The sequence below is a fragment of the Schistocerca americana genome, chromosome 5, assembly GCF_021461395.2.
Source record: "Schistocerca americana isolate TAMUIC-IGC-003095 chromosome 5, iqSchAmer2.1, whole genome shotgun sequence".
Classification (NCBI taxonomy): Eukaryota; Metazoa; Arthropoda; class Insecta; order Orthoptera; family Acrididae; genus Schistocerca; species Schistocerca americana.
Window position 1 is genome coordinate 655,708,843 of NC_060123.1, and position 22,835 is coordinate 655,731,677.

Below are 22,835 nucleotides of genomic sequence, written 5' to 3' on the forward strand. Positions count from 1 at the left end.
AGGCCGAGTTCCCATTGTTGTTACGGTAGGCCGAGTTTGTGAGTTTGTGAAACGACTTCTGGTGCAGTATACCACTAAGACGATTTCTCGCTGCCACTAAGACACAGCTATGCCCCACGGTCTGGTAACAGGATAGGAGAACGGAAGTTCTGGAACACTCCAACAAATTAGTAAGAAAGACACGCAAATGAGTTAAAATGGTTTACTTATCTTTGTGACTCGTTGAATGATTAAGTCTGCAACACGGCTTGTAATATAACACAAAAAAGGTCCTCAATGGTTAACTGCAATTAACCGTAGGTAAGACTTCACAGTACATAGCAAATGCAATCTACAACAACTGTCTGTTCACTTCTAAAACGTTGAGTAAACAACGTTCCCTGTCTAAGTCAGACCTGGACAATGATCTAAAACCAAAAGGGAGAGAGATGGTCTTCTATCTTCCAAATAGGCTTCTGTCCGTTGTCGTCCGGTAATTGGTGGATTGTACTCGGCTGGCAATTGGCCGAGGCGCTAATGGAACTCGCGCAAGTGGCGAGTCTCTACAGCCGGCCGGGGTGGCCGACCGGTTCTAGGCGCTACAGTCTGAAACTGCGAGACCGCTACGGTCGCAGGTTCAAATCCTGCCTCGGGCATGGATGTGTGTGATGTCCTTAGGTTAGTTAGGTTTAAGTAGTTCTAAGTTCTAGGGGACTGATGACTTCAGAAGTTAAGTCCCGTGGTGCTCAGAGCCATTTTTTGAGTATCTACAGCACTGGCACCAGGTCGCATATTTGCTCCTGTGTTGCTTTTGCTCTGGCTGTGTCTTGTTCGGCCTAAGCAGCAGTTACAGTAGTGTCAGGTAATTCTGGATGGCTTCTTTAGTTGCCTGATGACCACGGCCTAGTGTTGTGCGTACCGCTATAGCCTCGACACAAAGGAGCAAAGCAAGCGTTCTAAACCGCAAAAGAGGAGGAGACCGCCGCGTTTTCTGACTCTGGCACGGTGTGGAGCTAAGAGATTATGCAAGGAGCAAGCCGACACAGGAGCGTGCCGTCGAAATCTCGTACGCTGTAAAAGTGAAGCATTGCTGAATGCTGGCCAAGGGGCTGCCCCAGGTGCGGGTCGACTCACCAGCTCACCCTGAACAAGACACAGGCACACACTGACCATACCCAGCATCTTCTTCCTCTTGCCCCGAGTGATGAAACATTTGTACAACGACGTCGAAGTGATTTTAGAGGTAGAACGTTTATTGATAAGCTAAAATGGAGGCTTTTACAGCCAAGTCTGCGCCAAGCCACTCATCGAGTGAGAAAAATTTATCTCGTTGGAGGGTGAACAATAGCTCCACACCTAGGAATCAAACGATACAACTGCTCGCTCTAAGAAGGATCCGTACTCAAAGACTGGAAAGCTGCACAAGTCTCACCACTACCCAAGAAAGGAAATAGGAGTAAAATGGTTCAAATGGCTCTGAGCACTATGGGACTCAACTGCTGTGGTCATCAGTCCCCTAGAACTCAGAACTACTTAAACCTAACTAATCTAAGGACAGCACACAACACCCAGCCATCACGAGGCAGAGAAAATCCCTGACCCCGCCGGGAATCGAACCCGGGAACCCGGGCGTGGGAAGCGAGAACGCTACCGCACGACCACGAGATGCGGGCGGAAATAGGAGTAATCCGCTGAATTACAGACCCATATCACTAACGTCGATTTACAGTAGGATTGTGGAACATATACTGTGGTCGAAGATTATAAATTACCTCGAAGAAAACGTTTTATTGACAAATAGTCAACATGGATTAAGAATATATCGTTATTCTGAAACACAATTAGCTCTTTACTGTCACAAAGAATGTGTGTGTGTGTGTGTGTGTGTGAAATCTAAAGTCACCAGTCCCTAAGCTTACACACCACTTAACCTAAATTATCCTAAGGACAAACACACACACCCATGCCCGAGGGAGGACTCGAACCTCCGCCGGGACCAGCCGCACAGTCTACGACTGCAGCGCCTTAAACCGCTCGGCTAATCCAGCGCGGCTGTCACCAAGAACTAGGTGCGGTCGACATGGAGCGTGACATTTATTCCATACTTTTAACTACCGGAAGGCTTTTGGTACTGTTCCTCACGAGCGACTTCTAATCAAATTGCACGCTTACGAAACATCGTCTCAGTTATGCGGCTTGATTCCTGATTTTCTGTCTCAATTCTTAATATCGACGGAAAGTCATTGAGTAAAACACAAGTAATATGTGACGTTTCCGAAGGAAGTGTTGCAGGCCTTCTGCTGTTTCTGATACACATAAACGATTTAGGAGACAATCTGAGCAGTTCCCTGAAACTGTTTGCAGATGATGTTCTCATTTACCGTCAAGTAAAGTCGTAAGATGATCCAATCTAATTGCAGTATCATTTAGACAACATGTCTCTGTGGTGCAAAAAATGGCACTTGACTCTAAAAATGAAAAGTGTGAAGTCATCCACAAGAGTACCGAAAGGAACCCGTTAAATTTAAGTTAAACGATAAGTCATATAAATCTAAAGTCTGTAAACTCAACTGCACACTTGGGGATTACGGTTACGAATAACTTAATTTGGAACGATCACATAGATCACGTTGTGGGGGAAATAATGCGATTTATTGGAGAACACTTAGAAAATGACAGGTTTACTACTGGTTACACTACTCTTGTCCAGCCTCTTGTGCAGTATTGCTGTTCGGTGTAGTATCTACATCAGATAAGATTAACGGTCAGCATCAAAAAAGTTGAAAGGTGGATAGCTCGTTTTGTATTATCGTGAAGTAAGGGAGAGCGTGGCACTGGTATGATACACGAATTGGCGGTCAGTCATTAAAAGAAAGGTGTTTCTCTCTACGGCACAACCTTCTCATTAAATTTCAGTCCGCAGCTTCCTCCATTTAGTGTGAAAATATATTGTTGACGCCCACCTACATAAGGAGAAATTTTCATCATAATAAAATAGGAGAAATCGGAGTTCGTACAGAAAAATTTAAGTGTTAGTTTCTCCTGCGCGTTGTTCGACAGGGGAACGGTAGAGAAATAGCTTGAATGTGCTTGGATGAACCCTCTGCCAGGCACTTAATTGCGAACTGCAGAGTAATCATGCAAATGTAGGTCTAGAGACGACTCAACACCATCAACTAGTTATATTGTTGCAACATGACCTTTTTCTCCAGCTCGTGGTAGATGTACAACAGTACGAAGTACTGGCTGTAGGGCGAAGTAGAGAGAGGACTGTGTGTGCCCTGATACCTCTGCTGTAACTGTGAAGGCCCTACAGAACCCTGAAAAACGACATCCAACAGAGCTCTGGTGAAGCTACAGTAGGCCCAGCAAGCCAGTAGCTGATAACCCATTTGCTTTCAACAATCAAACGAGCCTCGGATCAACGACCTGCATAAGCACAAGTGTTTTCGCAAGAAGTAGTACAAGGTGACGGTGATAATATAAACTCTATGACAAACCATCGTGTATCTTATAGAAATTCCATGCAGTTCGAATATACACTGTGCCTAGGTAGCGCACCTACTCTGATTACCGGAAACGGTAAGTCGATTTAAGGACCATGCACGCCTAAATATCTTATTCTGAGGCCCAGCAACGCCCACTTTCCACACCCACAGTCATCCGTTCTCGTCGTAATGCCCTATCTATTATAGCGTCTCAGAAATATTGGCCATTACGTTTATTGCACTCTGGGTCTCACAGCACGTAGCCTTGTCCGTTCCAGCTGCACTCACGAGGGCCTCCCGACAGGAAACCGTGTTATCCTATTTGTAACCGGCGAAGAGATTATAGGGGAGGGGAATAGTCACTGTCAAAGAGACTGTGTTCTCTCATGAAGAAGGTGGAAACGGCCGCAGACCGACATACAGACCAATAATACAGTCTGGGATTCGTGTAAGGGGGTGAAAGGTTTTCCTACCGGCGAGGCAAGTGACGCGCTAGAGGGGCCAAACACTGCAAAGTAGGTGAACGAGTGACTTTAACCATCTAATCTATCACGTTAACGACGAACCTTTTTTAGCGCCGTTTTGCCTGCTACGATGTAACGACGTGTAATTGAGTACAATTAGAAACTTTGACGAAATTTCACACTCCAAAGACGACAGGTTGTAGCAAGCAACACAAGAAAAAAATTTGTGTGTTGTGAGGAAAACAGAAACATCCGCCGAAACAAAAACTATTACATGAAATAAGTTATAACGAGTAACGCCGAGGAGTAGTCCGCAATGACACGTCTACTTATGCATCAATTTGAAGTCCTCATAATAGAGTCGGTTTTTCGCTATTTTGGAACGATGTGAAGAGTGAAGTATGTTCACAACATATGTAGAAAATCAACTTTAGGCAAAATCGAAAGAGTAAACTAAAATTTGAATTTTACACCGATTAAAGCCATTAAATATTTACATAAATTAATTTTCCTAACAATTTCATAGGATGGAAAAAAATCGGAAACTCATTAGACAACTGTCTGGCTTCACTTTTCATTCAGAATTTTAGGCTATGAAGTCATATCAGAAGCGGAATTGATAGCAATCCTCAACACATCATGTACAAACAGCGGGACGAAAAATAAAATTACTACACATATTTGTTATTATTTATTCAACACAGACAAGCTTGAGCTGAAAATTAACGACATAGAATGCGACGAGCATGGTGATGATGCTAGTAGTGACGATGGAAAGAAAACGATGCATTTCGAATTGGTAGCGATAAAAGACTGAATTTATAGGAGAGGAAGAAAAAGATTACAATTCAGAAACAGACGATAAAACCAGAACACAGTTCCTAACATTCACAGGATCAAGGTAATTTTTTTCTGTAGCTGCGTGACATTTATGGTGCTCTTAACTCATTTAGAGCCAGTGACGGATATGCAGTTAAAAAGTGGATTTTGGACTTCGAAGCATCAGCGTTCTTAATGGGTTGGAGCGAAGAGTAAACGCTTATTTTCGCAAAAAAAGCAAAAAATCGCTTGAAGGTTTGGCTGAGAAGAGTCTTATATCATAGGATGCACCGAAGAAAGTCTTGCAAGAATAATTCTGCGTGAAGACAAGTGATGCAAAGATCCACGAACTGTTGTCTCGACGGAAAAAGGAAATGGGAAGAGTCTCTTCAAAAATATTCTCTTGTAATGAAAGAGACTGGCAGTAGCGTTGATTCTTCGCTATTGCCATGATAGAAGACGATCGATTCTGGCACAAATCATCTACTTTATGGTGGGGAGTTTAACGAGAAACTGAAACATTTTAAAGAGCTCTGAGGTCACTGTCGTAAAGAAATTCGAAGGCGTGCTGAAAAGTAATGGCTTCGAATTTTTTATGTAAAAACTCTTAAAGCTTTTAAAACAATAAAACGTTATTAACATTCTACCTTTTTATTCTTCATGTCTACATATTTATTTATTTCTCAGCTCAGTGAGCCTGGCGACGAATACATTTCACTCCACCAGAGATCATTACGTTGATACCGTCACTACAACATCACCTCTGCTTGCACCACTTGATCACTATGAAAGTGAAGCCCCGAAGATGTTGTTAAGCTGTCAAAACTGACGAAAATTGTCACTGTATGGAGGACGATCGATGACAGTGAACCCAAAGCGTCGGACTGTTATCCACTGCCATCCCACCACACAGAAAAATGATGCATTTAGGTCCATGCTACGCAGAGTACACTCACTTAATTTAGAAGAAAACAGCCTTAGGAATGAGCTAGACACAATAAAAAGCATTGCCATAAACAATGGCTACTTAGCCAAAACAACTAACAATTTAGGCTGACAAATACACAAAAGTAAGACAACAAATGGCCACACTTTGAAAGAAAAGAAAATATTTGCCACTATCCCATACCTGGGTCCATATCACAAAAGATCGCTAACCTTTTCATAAAAACAAATGTAAAGTTGAATTCTCAACTAATAATAAGTTGGAAACTTACTCGTCCATAACATAAAATCAAATACACAAAAATTCAACAAATCAAAATAGTGCTAAATGAATAGACAGATTTCGTAAGACATCGTTATTTTAATAATTTTGAAGACCTAGCCTACAGTTATTTCCTGCATATATCAGTTGTTTAATAATTAGATCTCTGGCCCTGCTAGTAATTTCATCTTTGATCACACCATGTAGAACAACATCTGTGAAGTGTTTACAAAAATGTGTGTACAAATGTGCCTCTTGAGTGAAGTTATAAGCATGAACAGGATGGACAAACCACTGTAGGATGGCGTTAAAAAGCTAAAAACGCTTTTCTTGTATTGTGTGGCAAGCTTAAACTGTTTGTTTTTCCACTGTTTCGCACATATTTTCCGCATGTGACTTACGAAATTCATAACCTTGAAAAAAATCTTTTCATGACGGGAACATGCATTTCAGGGCATTTAAGAGCAACAATAAATCACGTGTGAAGACAATTTACACCTGATGCATGGTGTATTTAATAAAACGAACATTTGTGACTGAAGGCGCTTTTTATTTCATACTTCCAGTGAATTGAATACAGTCACATTTACAGCCGAAAAACATGGATAGAATTAAATTAAATTTCCCCTACAGGTACTGGAAGCAATATACTCATACAGAAATTACAAAATAAAAGTTATGAAAGCTGGTGCTAATATCCAGTTCACCAAAGAATTTCTAGAGCGTGACTTTCGCTGTAATTATGTCAAAGTGAAGACCAAAAACGGGTCTACTGCAGCCCAGGTTGCCAAAAGGAAATTTGAGATACTGTGGATGAAGTCAGAACTAAAATCTGGGCATAAGAAGGAAGAAGATATTATTAAGTTGTGTTATCACACATATTTCGAATTAGCTAATACATTACACCCTTTAGAACTAAAGGCTGCTGAAGACAGTATTGCAAGCAAAATACAATCTAAAGTCACACACAGAGACCAAACGAAATTATAACTATACAGGTAAAACTGAATCAGATACAGGACAACCAACCATCCAACAAAACACAGTTTTATGAGAAAATCAGTATCCAAACTGATATCACCTTCAGTGAAAAAGAACATCTATCACCGTCTAGTCATCCAGCTTTAGGTATTCCGTGATTTCGCTGAACCTCCGAAGCAAATGGCGCAATGGTTCCTCTGAAAAGGGCACGGCCGATTTACCTTCCCATCCTTTCATAATTCGAACTTGTGCTCTGTCTCTAATGATTTCACAGTCGACGGGACGTTCGTCTCTAAATCTTCCTTCCTTCTTCAGATCACTGGTGGCAGTGATTGACGGAACACTGGCGGCACAACGCTACGCCACGAACATAGTGCGCCCTAGTGTGTTACCTCTCGCGCGACAGCAACATAACAATGCTCGACCAAGTATGTTACGTATTTATGAACTGTCTGTGTAGCCAGTAAGATTCCCAGATCTGTCCTCGACAGAACACGTTTGAGACTAGCTCGTACGCCAGCTCCGATACATTGACAGTATCTAGCACTGGTGGCGAGATTGCCTTAGGACAGGATACAAAGGGTTTATCACACCCTCTCCAATCGAATCAGTGCATGCATCCATATCAGAGAGGGGTGCAATGTAGTAACGGTAAGAGGGTTCATACTGCCAAGTTGTGTGCAAATTTGACTCGACTTCGTAGTCGTTGAACTAACATGACTTACCCTCTCAGCCTGTCAGCTTGTCAACTTTCAATACCCCCCCCCCCCCCCCCCCCGTATTACCTTGACGTACATATGGAAGTAAATACACTACTAACCATTAAAATTGAAAATTGCTACACCACGAAGATGACGTGCTACAGACGCGAAATTTAACCGACAGGAAGAAGATGCTGTGATATGCAAATGATTAGCTTTTCAGAGCATTCATACAAGGTTGGCGCCGGTGGCGACATCTACAACATGCTGACATGAGGAAAGTTTCCAACCGACTTCTCACACACAAACAGCTGTTGACCGGCGTTGCCTGGTGAAACGTTGTTGTGATGGCCCGTGTAAGGAGGAGAAATGCGTACCATCACGTTTCCGACTTTGATAAAAGTCGGATTGTAGTCTATCGCGATTGCGGTTTATCGTATCGCGACATTCCTGCTCGCGTTGGTCGAGATCCAACGACTGTTAGCAGAATATGGAATCAGTGGGATCAGGAGGGTAATACGGAACGCCGTGCTGGATCCCAACGGCCTCGTATCACTAGCGCTCGAGATGACAGGCATTTTATCGGCATGGCTGTAATGGATCGTGCAGCCACGTCTCGATCTCTGCGACAACAGATGGGGACGTTTGCAAGACAACAACCATCTGCAGGAACATTTCGACGTTTGCAGCAGCATGGCTATCAGCTCGGAGACTACGGCTGCGGTTACCCTTGACGCTGCATTACAAAAAGGAGCGCCTGCGAAGACGTACTCAAAGACGAACCTGGGTGCACGAATGGGAAAACGTCATTTTTTCGGATGAATCCAGGTTCTGTTTACAGCATCATGATAGTCGCATCCGTGTTTGGCGACGAAACAGTGAAGGCACATTGAAAGCGTGTATTCGTCATCGCCATACTGGCGTATCACCCGGCGTGATGGTATGAGGTACCATTGGTTACACGTCTCGGTCACCTCTTGTTCGCATTGACGGCACTTTCAACAGTGGACGTTACATTTCAGATGTGTTACGACCCGTGGCTCTACCCTTCATTCGATCCCTGCTAAACCCTACATTTCAGCAGGATAATTCACTACAGCACGTTGCAGGTCCTGTACAGGCCTTTCTGGATACAGAAAATGTTCGACTGCTGCCCTGGCCAGATCTCTCATCAACTGAAAAACGTCTGGTCAATGGTGGCCGAGCAACTGGCTCGTCACAATACGCCAGTCTTGATGAACTGTGGTATCGTGTTGAAGCTGCATGGGCAGCTGTACCTGTACACGTCATCCAAGCTCTGTTTGACTCAATGCCTAGGCGTATCAAGGCCGTTATTACGGCCAGAGGTGGTTGTTCTGGGTACTGATTTCTCAGGATCTATGCACCCAAATTGCGTGAAAACGCATTCACATGTCAGTTCTAGTACAGGGTGATTCAAAAAGAATAGCACAACTTTAGGAAATTAAAACTCTGCAACGACAAAAGGCAGAGCTAAGCACTATCTGTCGGCGAATTAAGGGAGCTATAAAGTTTCATTTAGTTGTACATTTGTTCGCTTGAGGCGCTGTTGACTAGGCGTCAGCGTCAGTTGATGCTAAGATGGCGACCGCTCAACAGAAAGCTTTTTGTGTTATTGAGTACGGCAGAAGTGAATCGACGACAGTTGTTCAGCGTGCATTTCGAACGAAGTATGGTGTTAAATCTCCTGATAGGTGGTGTATTAAACGTTGGTAAAAACAGTTTACGGAGGATGGGTGTTTGTGCAAAGGGAAAAGTTCTGGACGGCCGAGAACGAGTGATGAAAATGTAGCACGCATCCAGCAAGCATTTGTTCGCAGCCCAGGAAAATCGACTCGCAGAGCTAGCAGAGAGCTGCAAATTCCGCAATCAACTGTATGGAGAGTCCTACGAAAAAGGTTAGTTATGAAACCTTATCGTCTGAAATTGGTTCAAGCACTGTCTGCAGCTGATAAGATTAAAAGAATCGATTTCTGTGATTTTATCCTTGCTCAATTGGAAACAGATGAATCTTTCGTTTCAAAGATTGTGTTTAGTGATGAAGCAACTTTCCACACTAACAGGAAAGTCAACCGTCACAATGTCTGTATATGGGGCACTGAGAATCCGCGGGAAACAACTCAGTATGAACGTGACTCGCCTAAGGTGAACGTTTTCTGTGCCATTTCAGCCAATAAAGTTTTTGGTCCCTTTTTCTTCCAAGGTGCTACTGTAACTGGACTACAGTATCTGGAAATGTTAGAGAATTGGCTGTTCCCTCAGCTCGAACAAGAAGCACAACAATTCATATTTCAGCAGGATGGAGCGCCACCACATTGGCACTTATCTGTCCGTAACTACCTGAACGTCAACTACCCGAGGCGATGGATCGGCCGCCAGGCAGCCCGTGACAGAGCACTTCATCACTGGCCTCCAAGAAGCCCTGATCTTACCCCCTGCGATTTTTTCTTATGGGGGTATGTTAAGGATATGGTGTTTCGGCCACCTCTCCCAGCCACCATTGATGATTTGAAACGAGAAATAACAGCAGCTATCCAAACTGTTACGCCTGATATGCTACAGAGAGAGTGGAACGAGTTGGAGTATCGGGTTGATATTGCTCGAGTGTCTGGAGGGGGCCATATTGAACATCTCTGAACTTGTTTTTGAGTGGAAAAAAACCTTTTTAAATACTCTTTGTAATGATGTATAACAGAAGGTTATATTATGTTTCTTTCATTAAATACAGATTTTTAAAGTTGTGGTATTCTCTTTGAATCACCCTGTATAATATATTTGTCCAATGAATACCCATTTATCAACTGCATTTCTTCTTGGTGTAGCAAATTTAATGGCCAGCAGTGGCATAGTGATACACGTGACGGCACAGGGGACGACGCCCGCCTCGGAGCTCGCTGCTGGCAGGCACCGCCGGCACACGTGTTGGGAGAGACGGCGCGGCGCGGCGGGCGAGGTTATCAGTGCCCTGGGCCGCCGCTTGCCCGGCTTCGCGGCATTTCCTCGGGAGGCCCCGCAAGTCGCCGCCCGACCCTAATCCAATTGGCGCAGATCAAACACTTCTGCACAGCGCCTCTATCGCCGTTCACCTCACTGCAGCCGCCTCCTGGTGTTGCTACTGTTGTCCATCACGAATTAAAGCCAACTGAATGCGATTCGCTGGTATGAAATGTAGTGAATGATGAGGATGAAACCAACGAAGATGCAGTTGTCACTCCACACTCTCAAGGGGTGGTGACGCTACGTTAATATTCCGCATTTTTCTTTTAAATATTTTTTAAAAAATCGCAGAACACAAGTGTTTTAACACATTTAAAACAACAGGAAACACGGGTACAGCATCAGAAACCATGACAGACAGTAGAATGTAGGCTGTATATAAAACTACCACCACGAAAGAACTTGATGGGTAAACCAAAAAGATCGTAGACGTTTCCAGAGTTTTCCTAGAAACTTTAATTCAGATATGTTTGATGGTGTCTGTTCGGTAGCCGATGCATTTCACTAACTTCAGTTCATGACTTCACAGTTAAGTGGTAATTTTTATATAATTACCAATTCAAAGACTAAAAAAGAATTTCTCTCTAGGTGAACGAAAGATGACGACAAGATAGTGATGGTCCTTAGGTGCATAGGTACCTGTTTCCGCTCAATGAGTACTGACTCTAATAAAGAACTAATATTACCAAGATGCACGTTTGTGTTAAAACTGAGCCTTCGTGAGCTTTTTCGTGATGGTATTCCTGCAAGGTGAAACAGGTGGTAAAAAGTCGCCAGCACCTAGCAGCCTAGCTTCATAGAGTGATACCACCAGAACTTGCTGCCAAAAGACCCTTTTAAATTGGTCATAAAAAGTATTTCCACTCTGTGAGTCTTTAAACAGGACTGAGCAACAGCCGCCCTCTCTTTCCCAACCGGATTTATTTTCCTAGCACATCACCACTTGAAAATTCGCCACCAAAATGGAAGTTCCGGTAACCTGCCAGTATAAAGCCCTCTCAACATCTGCATTTGAACAGAAACCTGGCGAGCAGCACATGCTGTATCAGATGATACGGGTCAGCCGAAGGTTTGCATAGAATCCATCTCAAACGCATCTGGAAAATTCCCTGTGATAAGTGCCTCGTATCTATTAGGGTAGACAGCTATCTCTGAGAGAATTCCAATAGGGTCCAACACACGAAAACCTCTCAGCATTTCACCGAGTGTGCTGTCGAAGACGTAATACGCTTTACTCATGTTTGAGATGACAGCAGTTAAGTACATGTCCGGGCATCCATATTAGGATTTCTATGATTTCCCTAAACACTGAACATGAATGCTGGGATGGTTCTTCTGATGTGATGCGTCCGATTTCGTTCCCTTCCTTCCCGAAGCCGGACTTGTGCCCCAGTGATAGCGACCTCGTTGTCGACGGGACGTTAAAACGTTATCTTCGCTTTCGCAGTCCCTCGGGTAGTAAGAGCAACAGCTAGATGTATAACTCCGGACAAAATGGTTCAAATGGCTCTGAGCACTATGCGACTTAACTTCTGAGGTCATCAGTCGCCTAGAACTTAGAACTAATTAAACCTAACTAACCTAAGGACATCACACACATCCATGCCCGAGACAGGATTCGAACCTGCGACCATAGCGGTCGCTCGGCTCCAGATGGTAGCGCCCAGAACCGCACGGCCACTCCGGCCGGTCATACGCAGATGACCTTCTGGTGGCGGTCTCCACGGATTCAAGAGGGCAGCTCGAACAGTGGTCAACACAGCTCCTCAAAAACACCAGCCAGTGGTGCAAACATAATAAACGTCAGATGGCTCTACACAAAACAGTTTATACGCTACTCAAAGGAACACTACCAAATAATCGTACCATAAAACTACTTGACATCAGCACACACAGACAACGGAAAATACGATATCTTGGTGTGCAACTCGACGAACGACTGTCCTTTGACGAACACATTAGAACGACGATTGACACGCTGCCAAGACCGTGCACAAGTTGACAAGTTAGCCAAGCTCATCATAACACACTTCGAGGTACCATTACACACACTGAGAACATTGTGCGTTCTTTGAGTATGTGGTCTGTTTTCAGCTAGTGCATGAGCCCGCCGAGAACGTCTGGTGACAAAATGGAACATCGTGCAACGAAGTGCCCTGTTAAGGCTGCCAGTGAGATCACTCTGCGTCGTGCTTGGAACCCTCCTTATGGACATAACCATGTAGTTTCCGGTTGCAACGTACTGGCCGAGGAGGGCGGGACAGGAGAAGGTAATCGAGATTACCGCACAGGACATTACCGAGAAGCGCCAACTCGTTAAATGGCGGGTGGATACCTGGCAAAGGGAATGGGAGCTAAGCGATAAGGGCCGTAGGGTACACCAGTTCTTCCTGGACATCAGGGAACGTCTGACACTGAGCCCTTTCAGTCCCAGCAGGGGCATGGTTCACTTTCTGTCACGGCCCTTACCGTGCACAGTTACACCGCGCAGGCCGCAGCGTGAGTGCTACCTGTTCGTGAGGGGAACATGGATCCCCAAAACACGTACTTTTTCATTGTTACCGATACAGAGCAGCACATCAGACACCAACGCAGTACGACAGTGACATGATACGGGCATTAAGAGACAAAGGCGAGTGGGAAATAGTAAATAAAACCTCTGGTGACGTCTCAAGGTCATTACATGACGAATACAGACAGATGAGGCCGTATAACAGAACACTGTAAGACACATGAAGAGGGTAAAATTCGTACACCTACACAGACAGAAGCATCGAAACACACACTCACTCGGACAGGGAACACTTCCACCAACATGTGCCACAGACAACCTTCCGTAACATCTAAAACAATTAAACTATATCAGAATAAACGGTGTAATGCAATCAATCCAATAAACCTGTTCTAATTAAGTATAAAAAGCAGGCATATCCATCCCTCGGTCATTATATTGCTGTTGGAATGTAACATCTGTAACTGAACACTTAGCATATAAGCAACATAACAGTTAAAATTCAAGACATATAATACAGGAACTGCCCGCATCTCGTGGTCGTGCGGTAGCGTTCTCGCTTCCCACGCCCGGGTTCCCGGGTTCGATTCCCGGCGGGGTCAGGGATTTTCTCTGCCTCGTGATGGCTGGGTGTTGTGTGCTGTCCTTAGGTTAGTTAGGTTTAAGTAGTTCTAAGTTCTAGGGGACTTATGACCACAGCAGTTGAGTCCCATAGTGCTCAGAGCCATTTGAACCATTTAATACAGGAACTGAAGTTTACTCAATACCCCAAGAAATTGCATACTTTACACTCACGCACCACTTCCTTTCCACAATTTACGTTGTAGTTATAGTCTCTTTGCAAATAATGTTTAGAAATATTAATGTGTAAATTAATCTTTAGAGAACTGGGACTGCAAGGTTCAAAGTAGTTCCGAGGCTTTCACACCAGGCTGGCTCAGATAGGGCAACATTTCTCTCTCTCTCTCTCTCTCTCTCTCTCTCTCTCTCTCTCTCTCTCTTACTAACCAAGTCTTTCCTATAATCTATCATCATATCTCCACAAAATTTGAATATTTTGTGTTCTTTTTTTTTCAATTTCTAATCTATTTTTAATTTGTTATTACTTACACTGTAATTGGTGAAAACAATAATTGTTGTTTGTAATATGGAATATGTTTTGTAATCTGCATGAAAAGCTGTGAAGTGAATGACCTATTATAAAATGTGAGGCAATAGGTCTCTAAATGAGCAATAAATCTAGTCAAACCAAATCAGTTCTTGGACAACATGGCTGACGCTATTTCAAGAAAGGCATGGGTAGCGCGTTGTCTTATCGACCAACCCCTGACTACTATACTATGAGAGGGTGTAACAAAGATCGAGAAGCAATGCAGCGAAGATAGCTGAGGTCAACAGATGCGGCAGAAGAACTGCCGACACCGGATTGCGCACACATCGTAACAAAAGCGGAGAGAATCGCAGCTGTGGGCGGCCGTGTCTCGCCACCCAACGAACAAAAACAAGCGTCACGTGTGGCTGCGTTCGTCAGCGGCAGCTACGGTGCTGCCTTGGAACAGGCGAACCCTTCCGTGAAGCCAGGGGGCCAACAAGTAATAGGAGAGCTAGGTACAACCAGAACGCCCTCCGAGTCCCCAAGAACCCGGCGGGGGGTGCCAACGGACTGGGGACCGTTAAAGAGCATTGTGGAACTGACAGACAAAAGCCGAAGCTATGATAACGGCAGCAACCACAGATATGCTAGTAGGTTTAGTTTCCATTCGTAGCAGAAAGAGTTTTTCAATGATTACTAATTATAATGATGATACGAGGTGCTACACTACTAGTCATTAAAATTGCTACACCACGAAGATGACGTGCTACAGACGCGAAATTTAACCGACAGGAAGAAGATGCTGTGATATGATTAGCTTTTCAGAGCATTCACATAAGGTTGGCGCTGGTGGCGACACGTACAACGTGCTGACAAATAGGAAAGATTCCAACCAATTTCTCATACACAAACAGCAGTTGACGGGCGTTGCATCGTGAAACGTTGTTGTGATGCCTCGTGTAACGAGGAGAAATGCGTACCATCACGTTTCCGACTTTGATAAAGGTTGAATTGTGGCCAGTCACGATTGTGGTTTATCGTATCGCGACATCGCTGCTCGCGTTCGTCGAGAGCCAATGACTGTTAGCAGAATATGGAATTGATGGGTTCAGGAGGGTAATACGGAACGCTGTGGTGGATCCCAACGGCCTCGAATCAGTAGCAGTCGAGATGGCAGGCATTTTATCGGCATGGCTGTAACGGATCGTGCAGCCACGTCTCGAACCCTGAATCAACAGATGGGGACGTGTGCAAGACAACAACCATCTACACGAACAGTTCGATGACGTTTGCAGCAGCATGGACTATCAGCTCGGAGACCGTGGCTACGGTTTTCCCTTGACGCTGCATCACAGACAGGAGCGCCTCCAATGGTGTACTCAAGGACGAAGATGGGTGCACAAATGGCAAAACATCATTTTTTCGGATGAATTGAGGTTCTGTTTACAGCATCATGATGGTCGCATCCGTGTCTGGCGACATCGCGTTGAACGCTCACTGGAAGCGTGTATTCGTCATCGCCATACTGGTGTATCACCCGGCGTGATGGTATGGGGTGCCATTGGTTACACGTCTCGGTCACATCTTGTTCGCACTAACGGCACTTTGAACAGTGGACGTTACATTTCAGATGTGTTACGACCCGTGGCTCTACCCTTAATTCGATCCCAGCGAAACCCTACATTTCAGCAGGATAATGCACGACCGCATGTTGCAGGTCCTGTATGGGCCTTTCTGGATACAGAAAATGTTCGACTGCTGGCCTGCCCAGCACATTCTCCAGATCTCTCACCAATTGAAAACGTCTGGTGAATGGTGGCCGAGCAACTGGCTCGTCAAATTGCGCCAGTCACTACTCTTGATGAACTGTGGTATCATGTTCTAGGTACTGATTTCTCAGGATTTATGCACCCAAATTGCGTGAAAATGTAATCACATGTCATTTCTAGTATAATATATTTGTCCAATGAATACCCGTTTATCATCTGCATTTCTTCTTGGTGTAGCAATTTTAATGGCCAGTAGTGTATTTTGCATGACAAAATTAACTGATGTGCCAAAAGTCACGGGATGCTGCTAATATTGTCGTGGAGATCCTTTTACCCACAGTAGTGCAGCATCTCGATATGACACGGACTCAACAGGTCGCTGGAAGTCCCCTGCAGAAATATGGAGCCATACTGCCTGTATAGCCGCCCATAATTGCGGAAGTGTGCACTTACCGACCTCTCGATTACGTGGTATAAATACTGGATGGAATTTATGTCGGCGATCTGGGTGGTCAAATCATTCGTTCGAATTGTGCAGAAGATTCTTCAAACCAGTAGCGAACAGTTGTTGCCCGATGACATTACATCGCTGCTCGGAAACAGGAAGTCCATGAATAACTGGAAATGGTCTCAAAGTAGCCGAACATAACCATTTCCAGCCAATGATCGGTTCAGTTGGTCCAGAGAACCCAGACCATTCCATGTAAACACCACCACCACCTTGCACAGAGTCGTGTTGACAACTTGGGTCCATGGCTTCGTGGGGTCAACGCCATACTCGAACCCTACCATCAGCTCTTACCAACTGAAATCAAGAGTCATCCGACCATACCACGGTTTTCCAGTCGTCTAGGTCCCACTGCGTTGACCATGAGTCCAGGAAAGGTACTGCAGGCGATGTCGTATGGTTGCCAAAGGTACTAGCGTCGGTCGTGTGTTACCATACCCCATTAACATCAAATTTCGCCACACTGTCCTAACGGATACGTTCATCGTACGTCACACATTGACTTGTGTGGTTACTGCTTGTCTGTTGGCCTTGACAGCTCTATGCAAACGTTGTTGCTCTCGGTCGTTAAGTGAAGACCATCGAATACTGCGTTGCCCGTGATATTGGTATTCTCGGTACGCTCTTGACACAATGGGTCTCTGAATATTGAATTCACTAGCAAATTACGAAATGGAATGGTCCGCACATGGTGTAGCTCCTTGTTCACACTCTGTTAATCCACTTCGTTCGGCCATATTCATGTCGGAAACCTTTTCACATGAGTCACATGAGTAACATGAGTACAAGTACACTACCTCGTGTGCAAAATACTACCGTGATCTGTGTATGTTCATATTGAGAAGTGGCATGAGCCCCCTCTCATATTTCTGTCTTACTCTGAGTAATTCTATTTTCTTCTCTAATTGCAAGCGGTAAAAAGTTGCTATTCCTTCACACGTGGACTTCCCATACAGCGTCTCTCGTCACCTGGGTGGTCTGGTGACAGGCGGGATCTGCTGAACTTGAAAGGGTTAAGCCGACGGGTGTGAGGGAGTCGAGTGTATGCTTGCCAGACGCGACATTGTCATAAGCGTGGGGGCGAAGCGGGGTCGACACGCCCAGAGGGGCCTGACGAAGCGGCTGGGATAGAGATTCCGTTACTTCGCAGAAACTTAGTGAAAACACTTTCTGGCGTGCTACCAGCGAGGCGCGGGAATGACTTGTGTTCCCAGGCAGTCTTGGCGGGCAAATTCCCGCGTTTTCTGCAAAATCATAACTGTGATTGACTTGCTCAGGGGATAGCTCCGTTACATAGCAAAATCGGCGCAGAAATTGGCGCCAAGTATTTCCATTGGTGGAAGGCAATAGGGTGGAATTTTCCGGCGGTTTTTGAGTTGCTGATTGGAACGCTTAACCACAGCCACTGTCGTGGGGGTGGGAATGTTCTGTGTTTGGCTTGTACAGGTGCTCGTGAGAGAGTCGGCTCTCGCCTTGCGGTCGGAGTAGGTTATAAGACTGAGCTCCCACTGCTCTGGACACCCTGCCTTCCGTTGGCTGTCTAATATACTTTCATTGAATTGTAACTGTTTGACGAAGTTGCTGAAGTTTCGACTTCAACGTAACTTTCCGAGAACAGTTGGCAATTGATCGTTCTGCGTACAAGCAGCCTACGTTGTCCGGCTTGAGCAGTTTTGGCTAAATTTGACTGTATCGGAGTTACTGTGTGACTTCGCTTGTTAAAATCAATCACTGTACCGCCAGTGATTGTGTGGCGTGCCTTCTTTGCCTCCCTCAGAGGCGCAGTTGTATTGATAGGAAGTCTTTAGTTTGGAACAACCAGACCAGGATAATTTGTTTCGGGCTATACTCGCGACATTATCATCACCACGACGGGACGTCACGGCAACCAGCCATCGCCTCCGATACGCCAGATCGTGTCCTTGCAGTTAAGAAGACAGCTTGGTAATGTACGTCCGCAGCACCGGCAGATTAGGGAATTTTGATCTGTGATAATCAGAGCTCAGCAGAGCGCCCCTGTTCCCGTCTTTTCTTACGTGGTTCTGTGTTGGATGTTCATTGTCTGAGTTCTCACTACTGTAGCAGCAGTTAATGTTGGTTTGGCTGGGTGTTTCTCTTAATATTTGAGTTGCAAAGAATTGGCTCCACATACCACTTGGTCATAATCGTCACAAGCTAGTTCATGGACAATTTCACCTTCGCAGCATTTATTTGAGTATCGAATTTGAACTGTGGTAAGTGTTTCATGTGTTTTGTTTATTATTTTGAGTTTAGTCTTAATAAATCAAATTGTTATTTTGGACAGAACTTTCATTCTGTGGATCGGTAAAGCAACCCTTTCATTTGTCACTACATTAATGAAACTTTCCTTTAACACATTAATTTCTGTTGTTGTGGTCTTCAGTCCTGAGACTGGTTTGATGCAGCTCTCCATGATTTTTACCCTCCACGCTGCCCTCCAATGCTAAATTTGTGATCCCTTGATGCCTCAAAACATGTCCTACCAACCGATCCCTTCTTCTAGTCAAGTTGTGCCACAAACTTCTCTTCTCCCCAATCCTATTCAATACCTTCTCATTAGTTACGTGATCTACCCACCTTACCTTCAGCATTCTTCTGTAGCACCACATTTTGAAACCTTCTATTCTCTTCTTGTCCAAAATGGTTATCGTCCATGTTTCACTTCCATACATGGCTACACTCCATACAAATACTTTCAGAAACGACTTCCTGACACTTAAATCTATACTCGATGTTAACAAATTTCTCTTCTTCAGAAACGATTTCCTTGCCATTACCAGTCTACATTTTATATCCTCTCTACTTCGACCATCATCAGTTATTTTACTCTCTAAATAGCAAAACTCGTTTACTACTTTAAGTGTCTCATTTTCTAATCTAATCCCCTCAGCATCACCCGATTTAATTTGACTACATTCCATTATCCTCGTTTTGCTTTTGTTGATGTTCATCTTATATCCTCCTTTCAAGACACTGTCCATTCCGTTCAACTGCTCTTCCAAGTCCTTTGCTGTCTCTGACAGAATTACAATGTCATCGGCGAACCTCAAAGTTTTTATTTCTTCTCCATGGATTTTAATACCTACTCCGAATTTTTCTTTTGTTTCCTTTACTGATTGCTCAATATACAGATTAAATAACATCGGGGAGAGGCTACAACCCTGTCTCACTCCTTTCCCAACCACTGCTTGCCTTTCATGCCCCTCGACTCTTATAACTGCCATCTGGTTTCTGTACAAATTGTAAATAGCCTTCGCTCCCTGTATTTTACCCCTGGCACCTTCAGAATTTGAAAGAGAGTATTCCAGTTAACGTTGTCAAAAGCTTTCTCTAAGTCTACAAATGCTAGAAACGTAGGTTTGCCTTTCATAATCTTTCTTCTAAGATAAGTCGTGAGGTTATCAAATTAAATTATTGCAGGTGCCAAACTCTTCTCTACTCTACTTGCAGGATCGATTACAGTCAGTTCGCGTTTCTTCTTAATCCGTGTGCAACATCAAAAGTCGGAGTTAGAAAAAGTGGGGCTTAGAGCATCATTTCCATATGAAGATTCTAGAAGAATTTAGTGTTAAATACACTGCTAGCCCTGGCACCTCGCAATATCTCTGTCCCATGACATTTGTCACCACAGTGCCTATTGCATTATTTCTGTAAGGATCAGTACATCCTGTTTTTAAATAATAAGTAACAGACTGCAGTGGAATGGAGTAAACGAATAAATGGTCAGTTTATTGTGTGTCGAGACCGGTCGTGCTTCCGCGCTGGCAGCGCGCAGCTTATCTGATAGGCCGGGCTGTGTTCCGTGCGAGCCGTGCCTGCCGCAGCCGTCGCCGGACTGTTGCGGCCGCGCCAGCGAGGCCCGGCAAGTGCTGAGCCGCTTAGGCGCGGCCGCGGGTCGCGGGTCGGGGCTTAGCAGCGGACCCCGGGACCCGGCAGCCGGCCGCCGCGATTGCGGCCCTCCACAGGTGACACCCGAGGCTTCCGAGACCCGCCCGGTGGCAGGCAGGCGTCCCAACGCGTCTCGTTACACTGCGGATGCCGCGGGTGGACCACAGCGACGCAGGTCCGAGCAATACAGAGTGCATCACACTTCCCGTCAGATTAAAACTGTGTGCCGGACCGAGACTCGAACTCGGGACCTTTGCCTTTCGCTGGCAAGTGCTCTACCATCTGACCTACCGCAGCACGACTCACGATCCATCCTCAAAGCTTCACTTCTGCCAGCACCTCGTCTCCTACCTTCCAGAAGCTCTTCTGCGAACCTAGCAGAACTAACACTCCTGGAAGAAAGGATATTGCGGAGACATAGCGTAGCAACAGCCTGGAGGATGTTTCCGGAATGAGATTTTCACTCTGCAGCGGAGTACTGGCAGAATTGAAGCTGTGAGGACGGGTCGTGAGTCGTGCTTGGGTAACTCAGTTGGTAGAGAACTTTCCCGCGAAAGGCAAAGGTCTCGAGTTCGAGTCTCGGTCCGGCATACAGTTTTAATATTCCAGGAAGTTTCATAACCGCGCACACTGCGCTGCAGAGTGAAAATCTCATTCAGGGTGTATCACAGTTTGTAACGAAAACTGACAAGGGTCAAAGTAGAGGCTAATGGAAGCGAAAACGTTCCGGTGCATCCACAAGGGGGTTTGGTTCAAATAGTTCAAATGGCTCTGAGCACTATAGGACTTAACCACTGTGGTCAGCAGTCCCCTAGAACTTAGATCTACTTAAACCTGACTAACCTAAGGACATCACACATATCCATGCCCGAGGCAGGATTCATACCTGCGACCGCAGCGGTCACGCGGTTCCAGACTGTAGCGCCTAGAACCGCTCGGCCACTCCGGCTGGCAAGGGGGTCTGTTTCCAAGATAGCCGATGACGTACGTTACGAGCCGACACAGAGCTGAGTATAAAACAATGTCCTAGTTAATGTAACTCTATTCAAAATTTAAACTTTTCAGTTAAGAGCCCATCTACCTCCTCTAAAATTTCACCCGAAGCCTACATTAAAAAGAAATACAGTCTGAGACCTAAAGACGACGCACCGCGAAGGAATTTTCCGAATGGGACCGGAATCGGTCGATGTGATGTGCATGTACAGATTAACAAATGATTACAATTTCACAAAAAAATGGATGATTTACTGGAGAAAAGGAGCTTCACAAATTGAGCAAATGAACAACACGTTGGTCCATCTCTGGCCATTATGCAAGCAGTTATTCGGCTTGGCACTGATGGCTAGAGCTTTTGGGTGTGCTCCTGAAGGAGATATCTTGCCATATCCGGTCCAAATGCGTTTTAGGTCGTAAAAGCCCGAGGTGGTCGGAGATTCCTATCCAGAGTGTTCCAAACGTTCTCAATTAGAGAGAGATCGGACGACATTGCTAGCCAAGAAAGGGTTTGGCAAGCGCACAGACAAGCAGCAGAAATTCTCGCCTTGTGTGGGCTGTCATTATCTTGCTGAAAGTTAAGTTCAGCACGACTAGCCGTAATGGGCAGAACATCGCTGACGTATCGCTGTGCTGCAAGTATGTCGTGGGTGACAGCCAAAGAGGATCCTGCTATGAAAAGAAATGGCATCCCAGACCACCGCTCCTGGCTCCCACGCTTTATGGCAGCCGATAGTCAGGTTGGTATGCCGCCGCTGTCTGGGGCATCTCTAGACACTTCCTCGGCCTGGAACCTCATTGAATTTAGTGGAACTGAACTGTCTTGAGTGAAGGGTCCTGCTTCGAATTGAGCCCCAATGACCAGCGGACACCCGTCTGGAGACGCCCCAGACAGTGGTAAAATACAGATCTGACTCTCTCGGCCATATGGCCCGAAAATCAGGAGTGATGGTCTGGGATGCCATTTATTTTCATTCCAGGACCCCTTTCGTTGTCATCCGCTGCACCCTTACAACACAGCGGTACGTCGACGATATTCACGCCCCGTTTTGTAGCCCTTCACGGCATGTCATACTCAGCTTACATTTCAGCAAGATAATGCCAGCCCACACAAGGCAAGAGTTTCTGCAGCTTGTCTTTGTGCTTGCCAAACCCTGTCTTGTCTAGCAATGCCAGCAGATCTCTCACCAGTTGAGAATGTTTCGAGTGCTATGGGCAGGGCTCTCCAACCATCTTGAGATTTCGACGATCTAAGTCTCCAACTGAGGTCATCTGTCCCCTATAACTTAGAACTACTTAAACCTAACTAACCTAACGACATCACACACATCCATACCCGAGGCAGGATTCGAACCTGCGATCGTAGCGGTCGCGCGGTTCCACACTGTAGCGCCTAG

General features: G+C 45.2%; 1 protein-coding gene across 1 annotated transcript in view; it reads left to right on the forward strand.

Moving 5' to 3' along the window:
- Window positions 1-10,487: 10,487 nt before the first annotated feature.
- Window positions 10,488-22,835, forward strand: part of LOC124616612 (formin-like protein 5) — a 120,447-nt gene continuing 108,099 nt past the window's right edge. Inside the window, exon 1 of the mRNA XM_047144935.1 lies at window positions 10,488-10,669. Within this exon, the coding sequence (XP_047000891.1) occupies window positions 10,488-10,669 (182 nt within the window). The remainder of the gene's footprint in view (window positions 10,670-22,835) is intronic.